This window comes from Anser brachyrhynchus (genome assembly GCF_964034855.1).
Source record: "Anser brachyrhynchus genome assembly, chromosome: 33".
In the NCBI taxonomy this organism is placed as follows: Eukaryota; Metazoa; Chordata; class Aves; order Anseriformes; family Anatidae; genus Anser; species Anser brachyrhynchus.
In genome coordinates this window covers 171,513-188,605 of record NC_137726.1, presented here as the reverse complement: position 1 = coordinate 188,605, position 17,093 = coordinate 171,513, and the positions used below count along the sequence as shown (strand labels likewise).

Here is a 17,093-nt window from a genome sequence, read left to right as displayed (position 1 = left end):
ACTCCTGGCAGACCATGATGGCAAAGTGGCCAGAAATCACCTACCTCTCAAAACATTTGAAACCCCACAATGGTTTTGACATTAAAAACCAAGCCTGGTTACTGGTCATTTTTATGAAAGTTAAATTTACTGTCAGAGTCAAAGCAGTGAAGACACACATTGGAAGCAAAGAAGCAGTGGTAAGCAAGGAACTGAAGATATCTGAAAGGATGATGCTGGGAAGCACTAGATTAAGAGTGCTAATTAAAATCTCATAAACATAAACTAGTGCCAAGAAAAACTGGTTTGAATGGGAAGTCTTTTGCAAGTAGGAAAAAACAATTTTATTTTAGATTAATGGCAGTTGCAACCTGTGGTATTTTCTGGCTTGCTATGGGTGGCAAAGCAGATGCAATGTTACAGCTCAGGCAATCATAGAAGCATTGAATCAGAGAATGGCTTAGGTTGGAACGGATCTTAAAGTTCATCAAGTCACAGCTCCTGTGCCAAGGGCAGAGATGACACCCACTAGATCAGTTTGCCCAGCGCCGCATCCAACCTGACCTCAAACAAACCTTTTATGAAGATATGGTCCTCATTCTGCTTTACGTGGACATGCTTGAGCACCAGCTTTTGACCAGATGACCTCCAGACACCCCTGCTAACATCAACCTTTCTGTAATCTGTCATTTCTGTGGCAAAAACTTGTAGAAACTTCAAAGCCAAAAACTGGGCACAGCTTCCATTACAGGTAACAGGATTAAGTGAAAAACAGTTCACCTACATCCAACCCCCCTGACATAAGTAGGGACACTTCCCACAAAGCCCCATCCAAGCATGACTTGAACTTTTCCAGGGATGATGTATCCATAGCTTCACTGGGCAACCTCTTCCAAAGTCTTCCCATCTAATTCCCTCCAAACATCTAAACTAAATCTCCCCTTTTTTTAGTTTAAAACTATTCCCCCTTGTGCTATAACCATCTGCTCATTTAAGTCCTGAGAAGCCACAACAAGAGCCTTCATTTCTACAGGCTGAAGAGTTGCTCCAGCCCTATTATCATCTTCATGGCCCTCCCGTTCACCTACTCTAATAGATCCAAAACTTTCTTGTGCGGGGGGCCTGTCGCGTTAAGTGATGTAGCTGATTAACCATTATGGGTCCGGTTGGATTCAGGGTACTGAACTATCACAATCACAGATTTACCAATGACGCATTAACTGATATGGGTCTGGTCAGATTCAGAGCACTGAACTACCACGGTCACGGATTCACCAATAACGTATAACCACCCTTACTCTAGTCGCATTCAACGAGAACTATCACGGCTAGGAATAATGCAGTGAAGTGAAATTTATTACAGCAACAGATACACAGGTTCTTTGGATTGCCAGCGATAATTTACTGTCTGCAAAAGCAAGCTAGCATGCATGAAATACACAGGTGCACAGCCTGGAAATTAACGCGTTAAAAGACACAAAGACTCTATAGAGATTTCTAAGTTTCCACAGAGACACACAATACAACCAAGTGTTCAAATCGCACCCAAAGGCATCCCAATGTGGGGGGGGAGGAAAGAAAGGCTCAACCCGTCGACTGATCCCAGGAGTCAGGAGGTCGAATCATGATGGTATATTCCCTCATAATGGTATCTCCCCTGACAATGGTATCTTCCCCAACATCCTCTCTTCTGGACTTGTTCTAATACTTCTGTGTCTTTCTTGTGCTGGGGGCCCCAGAGCTGAACACACTGCTCCAGGTGGGGCCTCACAAGAGTAGAGTAGAGGGGGAGAATCCCCTCCATGACCTGCTGGCTATGCTTCTTTTGATGCAGCCCAAGATACGGTTGGTTTTCTGGGCTGCAAGTGCACATTGCCAGCTCACACCAAGCTTCTCATAATCCAACACCACCAGGTCCTTCTCATCAGGGCTGCTTTCAATCCATTCTCCACCCAGCCTGTATAGTTGTACTTAGGATTGCCCCAGACCAGATACAGGACCTTGCACTCGGCCTTGTTGAACTTCATGTTGCTCAGTTGCTTTTCCTCTATCCTCCAGTGTTGTAATACCACAGCAGAAGGCCACCAGATTTGTCAGGTACGATATGCTTGTAGTGAAGCCACGTTGGATGTCACCAATCACCTCCTTGTTTTCTGTATGCCTTAGCATAATTTCCAGGAGTATCTACTACATGATCTTGCCAGGCACAGAGGTGAGACTGAAAGGCCTGCAGATCCCCAGGTCTTGGCTTTGTTTTCCCTCTTCCAGTCAGTGTGCACTTCACTGGATGGCCACGACTTCTCAGATATGATGGACAGTGGCTTAGCAATTCCATCTGCCAGTTCCTTCAGGACTCGTGGATGCATCTCCTTAGGTGCCATGGACTTGCGCACCTTCAGGTTCCTTAGATACTCTAGAACGTGATCTCCTACATTGGGCTGTTTAAGAATCTCCAATCATTACTGTTGGTGACAGTAGAAGAAGAGATAGAAGAAGAAGTAGGAGAAGAATCTCCAACTATACTGTTAGTGACCTGCTACTCCACTGAGATGTACGCAAGTCTATCGGGTCAGATGGGATCCACCTGAGGGTGCACAGCCAGGTGGCTGAAGTGCTCAACAAGCCTCTTTTCATCATTTATCAGCAGTCCTGCTTCTCAGGGTACGTCCCAATTAACTGGCAGCTAGCAAATGTGACACCCATCTACAAGAAGGGCTGGAGAAATGATCCCTGAAACTACAGGTCTGTCAGTCTGACCGCGGTGCTGGGAAAGCTCATGGAGCAGATTATCTTGAGTGCCATCACACGGCACTTGCAGGGCAATCAGGCGATCAGGCCCAGTCACAGAATCACAGAATCATCTAGGTTGGAAGAGACCTCCAAGATCACCGAGTCCAACCTCTGACCTAACACTAACAAGTCCTCCACTAAACCATATCACTAAGCTCTAATGAAAGGGATATTCGGCAGCATCATGTTGAACAATGTAATCTGGAGGGAGTTGTCCAAGGGGGCTGCAGTTGCTCGGGGGCTGGCTGGTGGTAAGCAATTACTTTGTGCATCACTTTTTTTCCGTCATTCTTTTATTTCCTATTAAACATCATTTCAGCTCATGAGTTTTGCATTTCTTTTTCCAGATTCTCCCCCCTGTCTCACTTCAGGGAGGGACGGAGCAAATGACTCTCTGTTGCTTAACTGCCTGACAGACTAATCCACAACACAAGTTAATATTTCATAAAATTACCATCAAAAGTCCAGGAAAAAAAATCTAAGAAATCCTGATAAGACTTACAAATGACTTTTGTACTTTAAATAGTTCCTCAAGAGGAAGTATGATATGGCAATAAATACCAGTAGATTTCAGATAGGGCTATAAAACATTACAAGTGGCAACTCATGTCAGTTTCAAAAGAGCACAATCTTCTCTTATTTATGGAGGACATCTAGAACAGAGCTGCTGACATGCTACTACTGGAAATCACTTCTTGCATAGGCAAGACAAAGCTTCTTAGACCTGATTCACAAATTATTCTGAATCTAAAAAGTCCCTTTCACCAGTGAATGTTCTACAAGGTTCTGTAAAGGGAACAATAGAAAAAGGCAGATATGGCCCTATCTGGCCAGCAGAGGCATCCCTAACAATGCACAATAAAGAGGTTTCTTTTCAAAAAGTAATTTGTCTCCTGCAGTGATATCAGAGGGGTAAGCCATTCCCAAAAGTACAGCTATCTTGCTCTTAGGGACCGGTCTTCTTTGGGTAGGAGCCTTTCACATGTTATCTGTACCAGAGGCATATTCAAGATAACTCCAAGCACACACATCATGTATGTCCTGCAACCTTTCTTCCTCAGATTGCCTGTAGGCATTCCTTAAAGAGAGTCACAACACTAAATCTTATCCAAGGGTGAGATTTCCAAGGGTGATAAAAACTCTTCTGCCAGTCAGGTGCCAAGGTGTCAACATTTTATTTAGAGCCTTCTTCCCTGTAACTGTGTAAAGTCCAAGGGCACTGAAGGCTGCCGGTGACTGCGCCGTCATACTGCAAGTGAAAGGCAGTCAGCTCAGGAGAGACACAGATGAGATGAGGATTTTCTGAAGGTACGTTATTGCATTTTTGTATATATCCACAGTTATTCTTTAAGAATGTATCTCTCTGTTGAACTGTTTCCAGGAAAAAAAAAAAAAATCCCTGAAAATGTAGAGTGTGCTAGGTTACCTTTGCTCTTCCTTTCTGGCTATGGGAAAATAAATAAATAACTTGATATTAGGAAGAACGTCTTTACTGAAAGGGTTGTTAGGCATTGGAATAGGCTGCCCAGGAAAGTGGTTCAGGAACCATTCCTGGAGGTCTTCAAAAGACGTTTAGATTTAGAGCTTAGTGATATGATTTATTGGAGGACTTTTTAGTGTTAGGTCAGAGGTTGGACTAGGTGATTTTGGAGGTCTTTTCCAACCTAGACGATTCTGTGATTCTGTGATTAATTATTAAGAAGTTTAAAGGAATACAGCTTTAACTAGCTGTGTTAATGCATGTCTAGTGTTTATACATATTGGATTTCAAGACATTTTCAATTTCAAGTTTGAAAATGAAAACGAAAGAGTGAAATGAAAGATGAAAAAAATAAAATATTTAATAAATATATAAAATATTTAATAAATATATAAAAATAAATATTGGGAAAATAAATAAATAACTTGATTAATTATTAAGAAGTTTAAAGGAATACAGCTTTCACTAGCTGTGTTCAAGCATATCTAGTGCTTATATATATTGGATTTCAAGACGTTTTCAATTTCGGGTTTGAAAATGAAATGAAAGAGTGAAAAGAAAGACGATCAGAAGTACACACACACTTGCTATCATAGGTTGTTTGTCCATGACAAAAAGTAAGCCAAGGCATGGAAAGGCATGAATGCAAAATCAATGAGGGGAACAACTCTTTCCTCTATTTCTCATAGGGGATTTCTCCCTCCAAGTGTCAGTTCACCTTGCAGACAAGTTTCACTTGCTCAGGGTGGGAACTCTGGTTGCAGAAGAAGATACTGTGCTTGATACTGTGTTTCCACAAAGTTATTTTCAGGTCTTTTTGTCAGCTGTTTGTGGGAGTTTCTGTTGCTTTCAGAAATACTGAGATGGGAAATATCTTACCTCTGTCATGCTCTTTCCTGTCATGGTTACTTTGAGCATTAATTGCCCAGAGGAGGACTTCTGTCTCTGGGCGTGGGACTTAAAGTATCTCCATGGGGAGAACATGTTTCTCAGGGTGTCCTTCCTGGGACTGTGTGCAGAGGGTTACATGCTCGAGCAAGCAGAGCCACTAACTCACCTGCAGGGGTGCAGTTCATATCTCTACCATGGGGGTCTGGCATCTTTTGGGAGGCCCTTGCTTACTGGAGACCTCCTCAGGAGCCTGGCAGGTCTGACTCAATAATCCACGAGACCCGGACTCTGGAGGCTCCTCTTCAGGGTTCCTCTTCCTCCCTTCAATAAAATTACACTTGTGAGCTGCAGCCCTGTTTCTTCTGTGTTTGCTCATATGCATACATTGTACACTTTCATCACTTGTTCTTTAGATTGAGGAAGTTTCTGAAATAGCATCCTCTGGGACTGTGCTGTCCTCTGGGACTGGCTTTCTTTCAAATTTGCCTTCCCATCTCATGCTGTAACTAGGTTGGATTCTGTGCTGCCTTTTCTGTCTGGAAAATTGATGTTATGACATGTAAGTGGTGTATTTTAGGAAATATCTCACGGAAGCCAGAGTTCCTGCCTCCCCTGCAGGTTGCACAAAGCACATATCAGGGAATCAGAGTTCAGACATGACACAGAGAAGGTTCTTCTGAGATGGCTCCATACCAGTTGCCTACATACAGACACATACATTCAATTTCACAAACACATCCTTTGAGTTTGATTCATTGTTAGGAATTCCACCCCTGCAGGGAATGTGGGGGTGGCCTCTGAGGGATGAGACCAGTGTAGGCCTTTTTTCAGACAGAGCCTGTTCCAGCCAGCTACAGGTGATGGAAACTGAAGGCCATGGAGAGGAACCATGATGAGCAGTTCTGGGAGAAGAGCTTATTTTATAATCAGCTAATTATGAAATCAGAAGAGATCAGCTTCCATCAGAACAGAGACGACCATGTCTTTGAGCACAGGTTATTGTTGTTTCTTCACAGAAACGAAAGTGGCGGCAAACAATAGGAGCACACTTGGATTGATGCAGGAAGTTGAGTGGAGAGACCCTTTTCTGTGAAGACAGTGAAAAAGATGGAGAAGGAACTAGGTAAGCAGAGGAATCCCCAAGCAGGCCTTCAACTCCCTGAAAGCAAAAGCTGGTCCACAGGGAAACCATCCTGTGAACTTCTCGTAAGCGTGTCCTCAAACAAAGGAGCAGCATGAGCCCCCTGAAACCTTCCCAGCAAAGACCATGGAATGCTGCACTTGGTCTTTGGGGCAGCTGAGAGAGCCTCATGGCCTTGAGAGCATGAGTGGGTCTCCACAGTAGGAAACATTGGTCCAAACCCATGGCATTGCTATCAGGCCCACGTTTCCTGCCAACGCCATATGTTCTTCCCCAAAAGCTGTGCTAATCATTTCTTGTTCTTCCTTTGGGAAAGGTCTTTGCTAAATTGCCTCTTTTATCTCTTTTCATTTGAACATTATGCTAAGAACTTGGGACCGAGATCCGCGATGTCCAAAAGCTAATACAGATTCATCAGCATTTAGGTAAGTATGCAGCATCCCACTCCTCTTGACTGCAGTCATCTTTGGGAACATCTCAGGTGGGATGTATCGCTGTGGAGAGAAGTGAGCTCCTCTGAGTCTACTCCTCTGAGTTAGCTCCCCACAGAAGCCCTTCCAGTCCGCAGCAGACTGAGACTGAGTCCACTGAGACTTTGGGAAGGGATGGGTTTTATCCTAGGGGCACACCTCAGTGATGTCAGGTGCGTCCTACTCCAGCAAAGTGTATAGCTGTGGTGGGGAGTGGAAAGCTTTCAAAGAATGGGCTCAGAGGAAGATGCTGGGAGGGGTAACAGGTCATTGTGTGATTTCACTCCGTTGCTGTACGGTAAAGATGAGTGTCTCACCATTTTGTGAGACTTCCCTGTGACGAGTAGGGCATGAGACAAGGCTGGGTCTTCTTCTGCCCAGGGAAGCAATGAACATTTTCACCCTATACTCTCTTGCAGTTGCTATCACTGGAGCTCCTCATCTTACAGTCCCTGGTGGAAAAAACATGACTCCCCAAGCAGGTGAGAGCCTGGTTATGCTGTGTGGAGACAGAGGGCCTGGGAGCAGTGCACTTGTCTTGGGATGAATTAGAAGGGCACTGCTGGGTCCCTTCCTCTGCCTCCTGGGGTCCCATCCTACCTCGAAATCCCCAGTGCTGCTCCAGAGATCATACGTAACTGCTGGGAAGGTCTCCAGCAAGGGCAGAGTGTATAGCTGTGGTGGGGAGTGGAAAGCTTTCAAAGAATGGGCTTAGAGGAGGATGCCGGGAGGGGTAACAGGTCACTGTGAGAATTCCCTCATTGCTGTATGGTAAAGAAGAGCATCTCACCCCTTTGTGAGACTTCCCTGTGACAGGTATGGCAAGACACCGGGCCAGGTCTTCTTCTGCCCGGTGAAGCTATGAACATTCTTCACCCTATACTCCCTTGCATTTACCATCTCTGCAACTCCTCAGCTGGCAGTGACAGGTGGAAATATGATGACACCCCATGCAGGTGAGAGCCTGTCTTCATGCATGCTGTCTGGAGGCAAATGGAGGCAAAGAGACTGGGAGCAGTGCACTTGTCTTGGGATGAATTAGAAGGGCACTGCTGGGTCTCTTTCTCTGCATTCTGTGGTCCCATCCTCCTTTGGAGCCTCCACTGTTTCTCAAAGTTTGTACTACAGAGCCAGGAAGGTGTCGAACAAGGACAGCTCTCTCAGAAATGGCATCCTCATAAGGGCTTCTCCAGAGATTTTAAACTCTCTGGCCATGCTTTGGTGCAGGTGAAGTCTGCCATGTTCAATCTAAATTGTTCTAGCTCTTTGAGCACGGAGGGCTCGGGTATCCTCAGCCCCCTCCATTTCACTCCAATGGATTTCATTCCATTGCTGTACGGTAAAGATGAGCGTCTCACCATTTGGTGAGACTTCCCTGTGATGAGTAGGGCATGAGACAAGGCTGGGTCTTCCTCTGCCCAGGGAAGCAGTGAACATTTTCACCCTATACTCTCTTGCAGTTCCTGTCTCTGCAGCTCCTCATCTTACAGTCCCTGGTGGAAAGAACATGACTCCCCATGCAGGTGAGTGCCTGGTTACGCTGCCTGGAGGCAGAGGCTGGGAGCAGTGCACTTGTCTTGGGATGAATTAGAAGGGCACTGCTGGGTCCCTTCCTCTGTCTCCCGGGGTCCCATCCTACCTCAGAGCCCCCAGTGCTGCTCCACCGATTCTACTTCAGGGCTGGGATGGTCTCCAGCAAGGGCAGCTTTCTATGAAGTGGCATCTTCATAAGGGCTTCTCCAGACATTTCCACCTCTCTGGCCACACTTTGGGAGAGGTTACGTCTCCCCTGTCCAATGCAGACAGCTCTAGCTCAGTGGGCACACAGGGCTCGAGCATCCTCAGCCCCCTCCCGGCTCTCTTTGTGCACTTGCTGCTCCTTCTGGGCTAGCAGCTGGTGTGAGGCATTGTCAGAGAGGAGGAATGTGTGGACGTTTAAGATATAATATCTAGCCTTCATACTGTGGTTTAAACCTGGTGGGCAGCTAAACACTACACATATGATAGACTGTAGAGGAACTAAACATGTTCCTTTAAAAGGATAGGGGAGAAAACTGGAAAGGTAATAGTGAGAAAGTACATAACTTGAGACAAAAGCAGTTTAAAAAGCAAGACCTCTGCTACAAGAACAAGCAAAGCAAAATACAGAAGTTATTCACTGCTTCTAATTGGTGCGCAGTGGCTAAGTAGTGCCCTCTCAGACCTTGTGTGGATTCCCTCCTCCCAACACAATCAGTATCCCTTGCCTGAAAAAAAACATCTCTCGATATTTCTCTGATTTTCTAAGACGACGTGCTCTCCCCCTTTATAAAGACAATGACCCACTTCACAGGAAGCAATCTCAATTTACCGGTGGCTCTTCTCTTCCTTTGCAGGAAGGACCGTGGACAAAAACACGAGGGCACAGGCAGAGTGGAAGAGAAATATGAATGAGAAGCCAGATTTGTTGCAGAACAAACTGGAAGTCTCACAGCATGCAGCCCCACCTCCAGAGGAACTGGCCAACATCCAGACTTCCCTCCAGGCAATCTCTGAAAAAATGCAATCTCTGATGACATTTTTGCAGAACACTGAGGCATCTAGAAAACAAGACCTTGAGATCCTCAGAGCAGAGATGCAGAGTGGAATAAACAAATATTTGGAGGCAGCAAAAAGGTCCTGGTCTGAGGAGAGCATGCTGGAGATCGACAATAAACTAGGTGAGCACGGCAATCCCCAAACAAGCCTTTGACCTGTGGTTTAACCCTGGTGGGCAGTGAAACACTACATGGCTGCTCCCTCATGTTGCTCCAAGAGCATGGGGGAGAGAAGTGGAAAGGTGAGAGTGAGAAAGCACATGGGTTGAGATATAGACAGTTTAACAGGCAAGCCAAGACATTCTGCAAGCACAAGCAAAGCAAAATACAGAAGTCATTCACTGCTTCTGATTGGTGGGCAGATCTTTAGACATCACAAGGAAAGCAGGGCTCCATCAGAGGTAGCATTTTCTGGGAAGACCAGTGCCATAACTATGAATGTCTCCCCTTCCTCCTTCTTTACCCCCGCTTTTATTGCTGAACACGGTGTCGTATGGGATCCCTTTGGGCAGCTGGTGTCTGCTGTCCTGGCTGTGTTCTTTCCTGGCATCTTGGGCACTGCCAGCACCCTCCCTGGCAGAGCATGATGAAAAGCAGAGACACTCTTGACTGTGTAGAAGTACTGCCCAGAACAACTAAAATGTCCACCGGTTATCAACATTACTTTCATCACAAATCCAAAACACAGCATCATACCAGCTCCAATGAAGACAATTAACCTATCCCAGACAAAAGCACGATGGCCTCCTGAAGGCTAATAGTGACTTTCAGTGACACCATTGTACGAGCTAGTCTCCGGAGTTTCCTCCATGGCAGTGAGAAGGACAGCCCTTTCTTAGGGAGAGGTTTTGTGTCCCTCTCCACTGACACAGCCCCATGACAGGGTAGTGAATGCTGGTGGTAAGGGTGTTTCTTCTCTCCCTCCCCTTTAAAGGGATTTGGTTTGGTAGTCTATCTATGATGCTTGCAAGTGGTCAGGATTCCAGATGGGCCTCTAGGAACATCCACCTCCAGGCTCCGATACCGTCCCTCTCTTTCTCACTCCCATTGCTCATCAACAAAGAGTCATCTCTCCCACGGACCACAAATCCTGCCTGGGGAGATGCAGTGGAGCAATTCCTACCCTCCATCCCACCCAGCAGCACTTTGACAAGCCTTCAGGCAGGATCACAGAGCCTCTCCTCCTTGTCCGTCCCTCTGGAATTAAAACTATGCAAACCAAGGCTTGGAAGGTGGAAGGATCTTCTCCATTCTGTCCTCCTCCATCCAGAGCCCGCTTCCCATGGACTATGGGGAAGGAGTCACTAATGGGGGGGAATTGCTGTGTGGGACTGAAAGCTCTAGAAAGAGATGGTAGGAGAGGGAACTAGTGTTCAGTCCTTTGGTAAGCCCCACTTCTCTTACAGTGGCAAAGTAGTGCCCTCTCAGACCTTGTGTGGATTCCCTCCTCCCAACACAATCAGTATCCCTTGCCTGGAAAAAACATCTCAGCAATGGAACCTTTCGTGCTACACTGAGAAGTCCACCTTTGCACTGAAATGAGAAGAGCATTTTCTCTGACTTTTCTAAGAGGAAGTGCTCTCCACTTTTAGAAAGATAAGGACGCACTTCCCAGGAAGCAGCATCAGTTTCCCACTGGCTCTTCTCTTCCTTTGCAGGAAGGACCGTGGACAGAAACACCATGAGGGCGCTCGATTCCATGCGGGAGGAGGTGGAGAGGATTCTGAGTGAGAAGCTGGCTGAGTTGCAGAGCCAACTGGGAGCCTCACAGCATGCAGCCCCACCTCCGGAGGAACTGGCCAACACCCAGACTTCCCTCCAGGCAATCTCTGAAAAAATGCACTCTCTGATGACATCTTTGCAGAATGCTGAGGCATCTAGAAAGCAAGACCTTGAGATCCTCAGGGCAGAGATGCAGGGCAAAATAAGCAACGATTTGGAGGCAGCGAAAAGGTCCTGGTCTGAGGAGAACCTGCTGGAGATCGACAATAAACTAGGTGAGCAGAGCAATCCCCAAACAAGCCTTTGACCTGTGGTTTAACCCTGGTGGGCAGTGAAACACTACATGGCTGCTCCCTCATGTTCCTCTAAGAGGATGGGGGAGAGAAGTGGAAAGGTGAGAGTGAGAAAGCACATGGGTTGAGATATAGACAGTTTAACAGGCAAGCCAAGACATTCTGCAAGCACAAGCAAAGCAAAATACAGAAGTCATTCACTGCTTCTGATTGGTGGGCAGATAGTTAGACATCACAAGGCCTTTGTCTCCCTAAAAGCCAACATTATGCTTTAGAGACAACATCCATTGAGCTTGCCCTTAAGGTCTCTTAGAATGTGCTAGAGAAATACAGTCCTTTTTTGGAAGAGAGTGTTCCCAAGTACCCTCGCCATTGAGACAGTTCCAATGTCGATGTGGTGTCTGCAGGTTGTAAAGGTCTTTCTTCTCTCCCTCTTCTTTGAAGGTAGTGTGTTTGATGAGCTCTCAGTGATCCATGTCATTGCTGGGGCTCTAGGAACATTGACCTTAACATCCCACTACTGTTTCTCCCTTTCACTTACTCATCGTCCTCATCAACATAGGGTCTTCTCTCCTGCAGCCCATAAAACCTGCCTGGAGATATGGAGTAGGGCAACTCCTACTCTCCATTTTAACTAAAAGACCCATCAGGCAGGATCATAGTGTCTGTGTTTTCTGCATTCCATTGGCGTGCAATTCATTCAAGCCAATGCAAGGGAAGTTTAATGTTGTTCTGACTTCTGCCCTCTTGGACCATGGGAAGGTGGACAATTCACAGAGGGAATTACCACAGGAGGCTGAAAACCTCAGAGAAAGAGCTGAAGTGAGAGAGCCTGGGCTCAGCTCTGCTTCTTTTCCATTGGATAAGGAGTGACGCATCAATCCTTGTGTGGATTTGTGGACTCTGTCCTCCCTGCACCATCTCACCCAACAAAGTGTCCTTTTCTGGGGGAGGAGCGGGGGGAAAGGTCACGATCTGCATGTTTTATGCTACAATATGCTGTAAGGCTGTGTCGCTTTGGCATTGAAATAAGAACTGTCTCCTGTCTCTTCCTGGTCCTTTCTAAGAGGTAAAAGTCAAGTCTGTTCCTCAGAGGAGGCAACAGCAGTGTAACAGGGGTGGTACTATAAGCAAGACAAGTTTACAGTTGCCCACAGACCTTCTTCCCTTCAACAAAATATCCAGTCCTTTGTTAAAAATGGTCCTGATGGGTGTGATACCATAGACCAAAGCAGGGAGAATGGAATAGAACAAGTGGATTGATAAGTCTGAGTATATAGGACATGTGCATAATTGATGGACCAAAGAGAGCACTCTGACTGGGAGAGGTGACTACAGAAGGGTTGTCCTCACCTACAAGGCAAGGCTGTTCTCCTGCTACAGCATGCATTCAGCAAGGATGGTAGGAATTTCTGACAGGAGATAGCAGATCAGAGAGGGGTTGACTTCAGAATATAGATTGTAATTATTGTCTAAATAACTGGTGAAGCAGGTCAACTGGTGAAAAAAGAACCTCAGGGGAAGAGAACAGCATTCCCTGAGAAGTAGGGAGCTTGGAGGTACTTTTTTGTTTGTTTGTTTTTTCATTTCAGTGAACACTCAGAGGAACATCTGTAAGTGTGCATGTTCAGGGTATAATGTCCATGGATGCCCATGGAGCAAGCTCCATAGTGGAATGAGGACTGTGCTAGGGCTGGGACTCTCCTGGGCACCTGGGATCTCCTGTGCCCCAGTGTGCATTTGGCATGGCTGGTGGGATGTTCTTGTAACATCAAGGATACTGATTCAGAGTGGGTTCCCTTGTGAAAGCTCAATGGCATTGCAGCTGAGACAAGGCTATAATCATGGGACTGTGAGGGAAAGCAAAACCTGGGAAGGGGATCACTGTTCCCTGGGAAGTAGGGAGCAGCCAGGATGCACTCCAGGTGTGAGACATAAAGAAAGTGTAGAGAGGTTTTAGTGGGGATACCGGTCCCATGCCTCAGTGCCCAGGGTAGTCCTGCCTCTGCACAGGGACTGGTAGAGGGTGAGTATGGGAAGCAGCAGAGAGGAGAGTGGGTTGGGACTCTCCCAATATTAGGGTCGGATGCTATACTGCCCAGAGCCCAGGGAGCCCTTGTTCCCCCTGCTGGCAGCAGCTCCTGCCTGGCACAGCCCTCATGTCTCTTCCTTTCCCCACCTGTCTTTTGCAGAGGAGCTGCAGGCACAAGGCAGAGCGCAGGGGGATGCTGAGAAGGGTGAGTATGTGCAGAGCACTGCCCCCATGCCTCTGTGCATGGGGAAGCCATGGCTGGGTGCAGTTGCTGGTGGAGGACGAGTGTGGCTTGCTGAAGGCTTCCCATGCTCGCCCACCAGTCCTTCTGTGGGACGGGATACTAAGCAATGTGTCTTCCCTTCCCACTCTCTTTTTTTGCAGAGTCCCTGAAGAAGGAGAATGGTGAGTGTGGCCATCTGCCTGGAGGTCGAGCATGCCAGCTGATGTGGAGGTTTTTGGGTCACGGTATAGTGCTCCTGTGTGGAGGAGTCTTTGATGGAAGAGCAAGAGTGAGGGAAAGGAATGTGGAGGGAAGTCTGAGAAGTGTTATCTGGAGGTAGAGAGCCTGGTCCACCGAGCAGCCCAGTTTCCTTTGGGTGGAGTGCAATTCCTGGCAGAAACTGGAGATACTCGCTTGGAGAAAGCTCTTTGCTCCCATAATCTTAATGTTTAATTTTTGAATCCTTATTTTTTTTCTTTTATTTTTATTTTTCATTGACCCTGACTGCATGTGTTTGGAAAGATTAAAACTGTCACTAAAGTGGAGGGAGGAATGTATCAGGGACGGGGCACTCCTTATCTCTTTTTTGTCCCAGCATGCAATCAGAGCAGATGCTGTGATGGTCTTATACCATTTCATAGAATCATAGAATCATAGAATATCCTGAGTTGGAAGGGACCCTTAAGGATCATCAAGTCCAACTCTTGATACCGCACAGGTCTACCCAAAAGTTCAGACCATGTGACTAAGTGCACAGTCCAATCTCTTCTTAAATTCAGACAGGCTCGGTGCAGTGACCACTTCCCTGGGGAGCCTGTTCCAGTGTGCAACCACCCTTTGGGACCCCATCGTTTAGTGGGCTCCCTTGTGAAAGCTCGATGATCTTGATGCTGTGTCAAGGCTTAAAGCAGCACCTCAGGAGAGGAAGTAGCACCAAGGAAAGTGAATGCCAAACTCTGGGCTGTAGGGAACTGCCAGGTTGAATTGCCAGTGGGAGGCAGCTAGAAGGTCTAGTGGTGCTGTGTTAGGGCTACTGCAGCTTCTGATGTGCAACGGTTTGGCCAAGGAGAGCTGCTATGTCCTTCAGCACCTTAACTGCTAGCAGAGGCAAGTGGCTGTCGTAGTCTTAGAGGCAGCAATGTTGCAGGCCGTGTGTGCCAGTCAGGGCCATTGCCCTGAGATATGGTGAGCAGCCTGGAGGATAGTGGGGTTCTTCCAATGTTGGCTCTTGATGTTGTACTGCCCAGAGCCCAAGGAATATGAAGTGTCTTTCAGCTTCTCCATGAGCTTTCTGTGTGGTGATACAGTCTTTGGAGATCATGAGGAGGGCTATTCCAGGTGCCTGCCAGTACCCCAGTCTCTCTGTTCCAGCTGGTGTTCTTTAGCTTCGGCTTTGCCAAAGTGCCCCTTAGCCACTTGTAGACTGTCCTTCACCTTTTTTTTTTGGTGCTGCAGGGCTCCACTATACAGAAACTGTGGACTTCCTGATTATCTATGGCTGACTTATACGTAAACAGTTGTTGTTTCCTCGCTTGATTTTTTTTCGTTACCATGGAAAGTTATATGGCATTCTGATTATCTTTCTGACCTGTGGGAAAGACACTACTGTAGAAGAACATGTTCTTCTACCAACAGCATAGGCTGTTATTTAGGTCATTGGACACTTGGTCTCCTGAAAGACACCCTTTGCATTCTTTTCTTGTTTTCCACAGAATTGCTGCATGCACAACGGTACAAAGGTAAGAAAAGAAAACAAAACCTGTTGAATTCCACTATTTGGATCTTCAATGCAGTTCTTTAATTTTTTGCCATTCTCAGGTAACATTTCTGAAACTAACAGAAAAAAAAAAACAGCAAAATTTGTTTCTGAATCTCTCTTTTTCATTTGCTGTCCTGGAATCTCTGCAAGGCCTTTGTTTACTGCTTTTGGAATGTAAGACAACATTATTTCTTCTCTGGAAGAAACTGGGTTGAACTTTGAAAGAAGGAGAAGCTCATTTCAGGGTGTTTAGCTCAAGCTTTTCTACTGCCAAGTGTGTACTAACATAGTGTATGTGCCAGTCTTGACCAATGGAATTTCTCCCCATTCTCATACAAGAGGATTTTGTGATCCTAGTTTTACTCAAAGACAAGATCTGTGCATAAACATGCCTTGTATCCTCTGGTCACCTTTATACAGTTTCAGTGATTAAGGCAAAGGCTTATCATCTCCTTACATTCCTCTTTGAAGCTACATGCCATTTTCAGGGAAGTGTCTCTATGAGTTGTGTTAAATTTGCTGAATGTTGGCCTCTCTCTCAGTGTGCCATAGTGGGACACAGGAGATCTGGTATGGCAGAAGGTGGAGGGATCCTGGTCAGAGAAACTTCCTAGGGCCCATCAGAGTGGAGATCGAGGCATGGCAGGGGAATAATAAATACAAAAGCTCAACAAAGAGAAAGTTTCAAAGCAGTAACCTTGTTGCCCTTCACTACTTAACAAATGACTTGATTATTGCAGTTGATGTCACCCTTGATGCTGACACAGCTCATCCGAGGCTGCGAGTGTCAGAAGATGGGAAGAGTGTGACTGATACTGGTGTGATCAGAATGGTGCCAGTCAATAAGGAGAGATTTGATTGCCAAGCTTTTGTGTTGGCAAAGGAAGGATACGCATCTGGGAGACGCTACTGGGAAGTGGATGTTGGAAAGAGGAGAAACTGGATCTTGGGTGTTGCCCAGGAGACTGTGACACGCAAAGGAGAAGTGGTTCTGTCTCCTCAGAATGGCTTCTGGGCCGTAGCATTGGCAAATGAACAGGACTATTGGGTTTACACGGATCCTTGGACCCGTTTGACTGTGAGTGGTAGACCACGAAAGATTGGGATCTTCCTGGATATCCCTGCCAAGAAGTTGTCATTTTACAATGTCCACCAGAAAAATGCTTTGTACACTTTCAATTTTGGTAGTAGCCACAGCCAGGAAGTGAAGCTCCTTCCTTTCTTCTCAACAGGTTCCACTGCAATAAAGCCTGAAACTCAGCCTCTACAAATAGCACAGGGGTTTGATGATGATGAGAAGTGAAGGGACATCTTGAGAATGCATGATTAATGTATGACTGAAATCCAGAGCCAGAGGTCCGACTGCACTGTATGCGCCAACAAATTAATACGGAATAGCTAGCTCATAAAATATGCTTTCACCACTGCTTGCTAAGCCTTCTGTGAGCCATTTCTTTAGGAAGACCTGGACTTTAGGCTGCTAAGTCTCTGGGCAGGGACAGCCACCACGCTTTCTAAGAACCTACAGAAATAAAAGAATTTTCAGACTGGGAAATGAAGAATATTCAGTGGTGTTTTTTTTCGTTTGTTTGTTTTGTGTACAAATCTTTCTGTTGGTGTGAATATGAGCTTTTTTTTTTTTTCTTTTTTCTGCAGACTGAACATCACAGAAAACATTTCTGATATCTTTGAGCAAAAGGGGGTTACTGTTCTAGAGTGGAAGAGCTTTCTGATGAG

General features: G+C 46.2%; 1 protein-coding gene across 1 annotated transcript; it reads left to right on the top strand.

Annotated features, from left to right (window-relative positions):
• Positions 1 to 8,096: 8,096 nt before the first annotated feature.
• LOC308184459 (uncharacterized protein) lies at positions 8,097 to 16,659 on the top strand (the record flags this gene model as incomplete). The annotated part of the gene is made up of 7 exons (XM_080571569.1): positions 8,097 to 8,115; positions 8,212 to 8,274; positions 9,127 to 9,450; positions 10,986 to 11,324; positions 13,535 to 13,579; positions 13,759 to 13,779; positions 15,899 to 16,659. The coding sequence occupies 7 exons, from the start codon at positions 8,097 to 8,099 to the stop codon at positions 16,657 to 16,659; spliced, it is 1,572 nt and encodes a 523-aa protein (XP_080427695.1).
• Between the last annotated feature and the right edge of the window lie 434 nt (positions 16,660 to 17,093).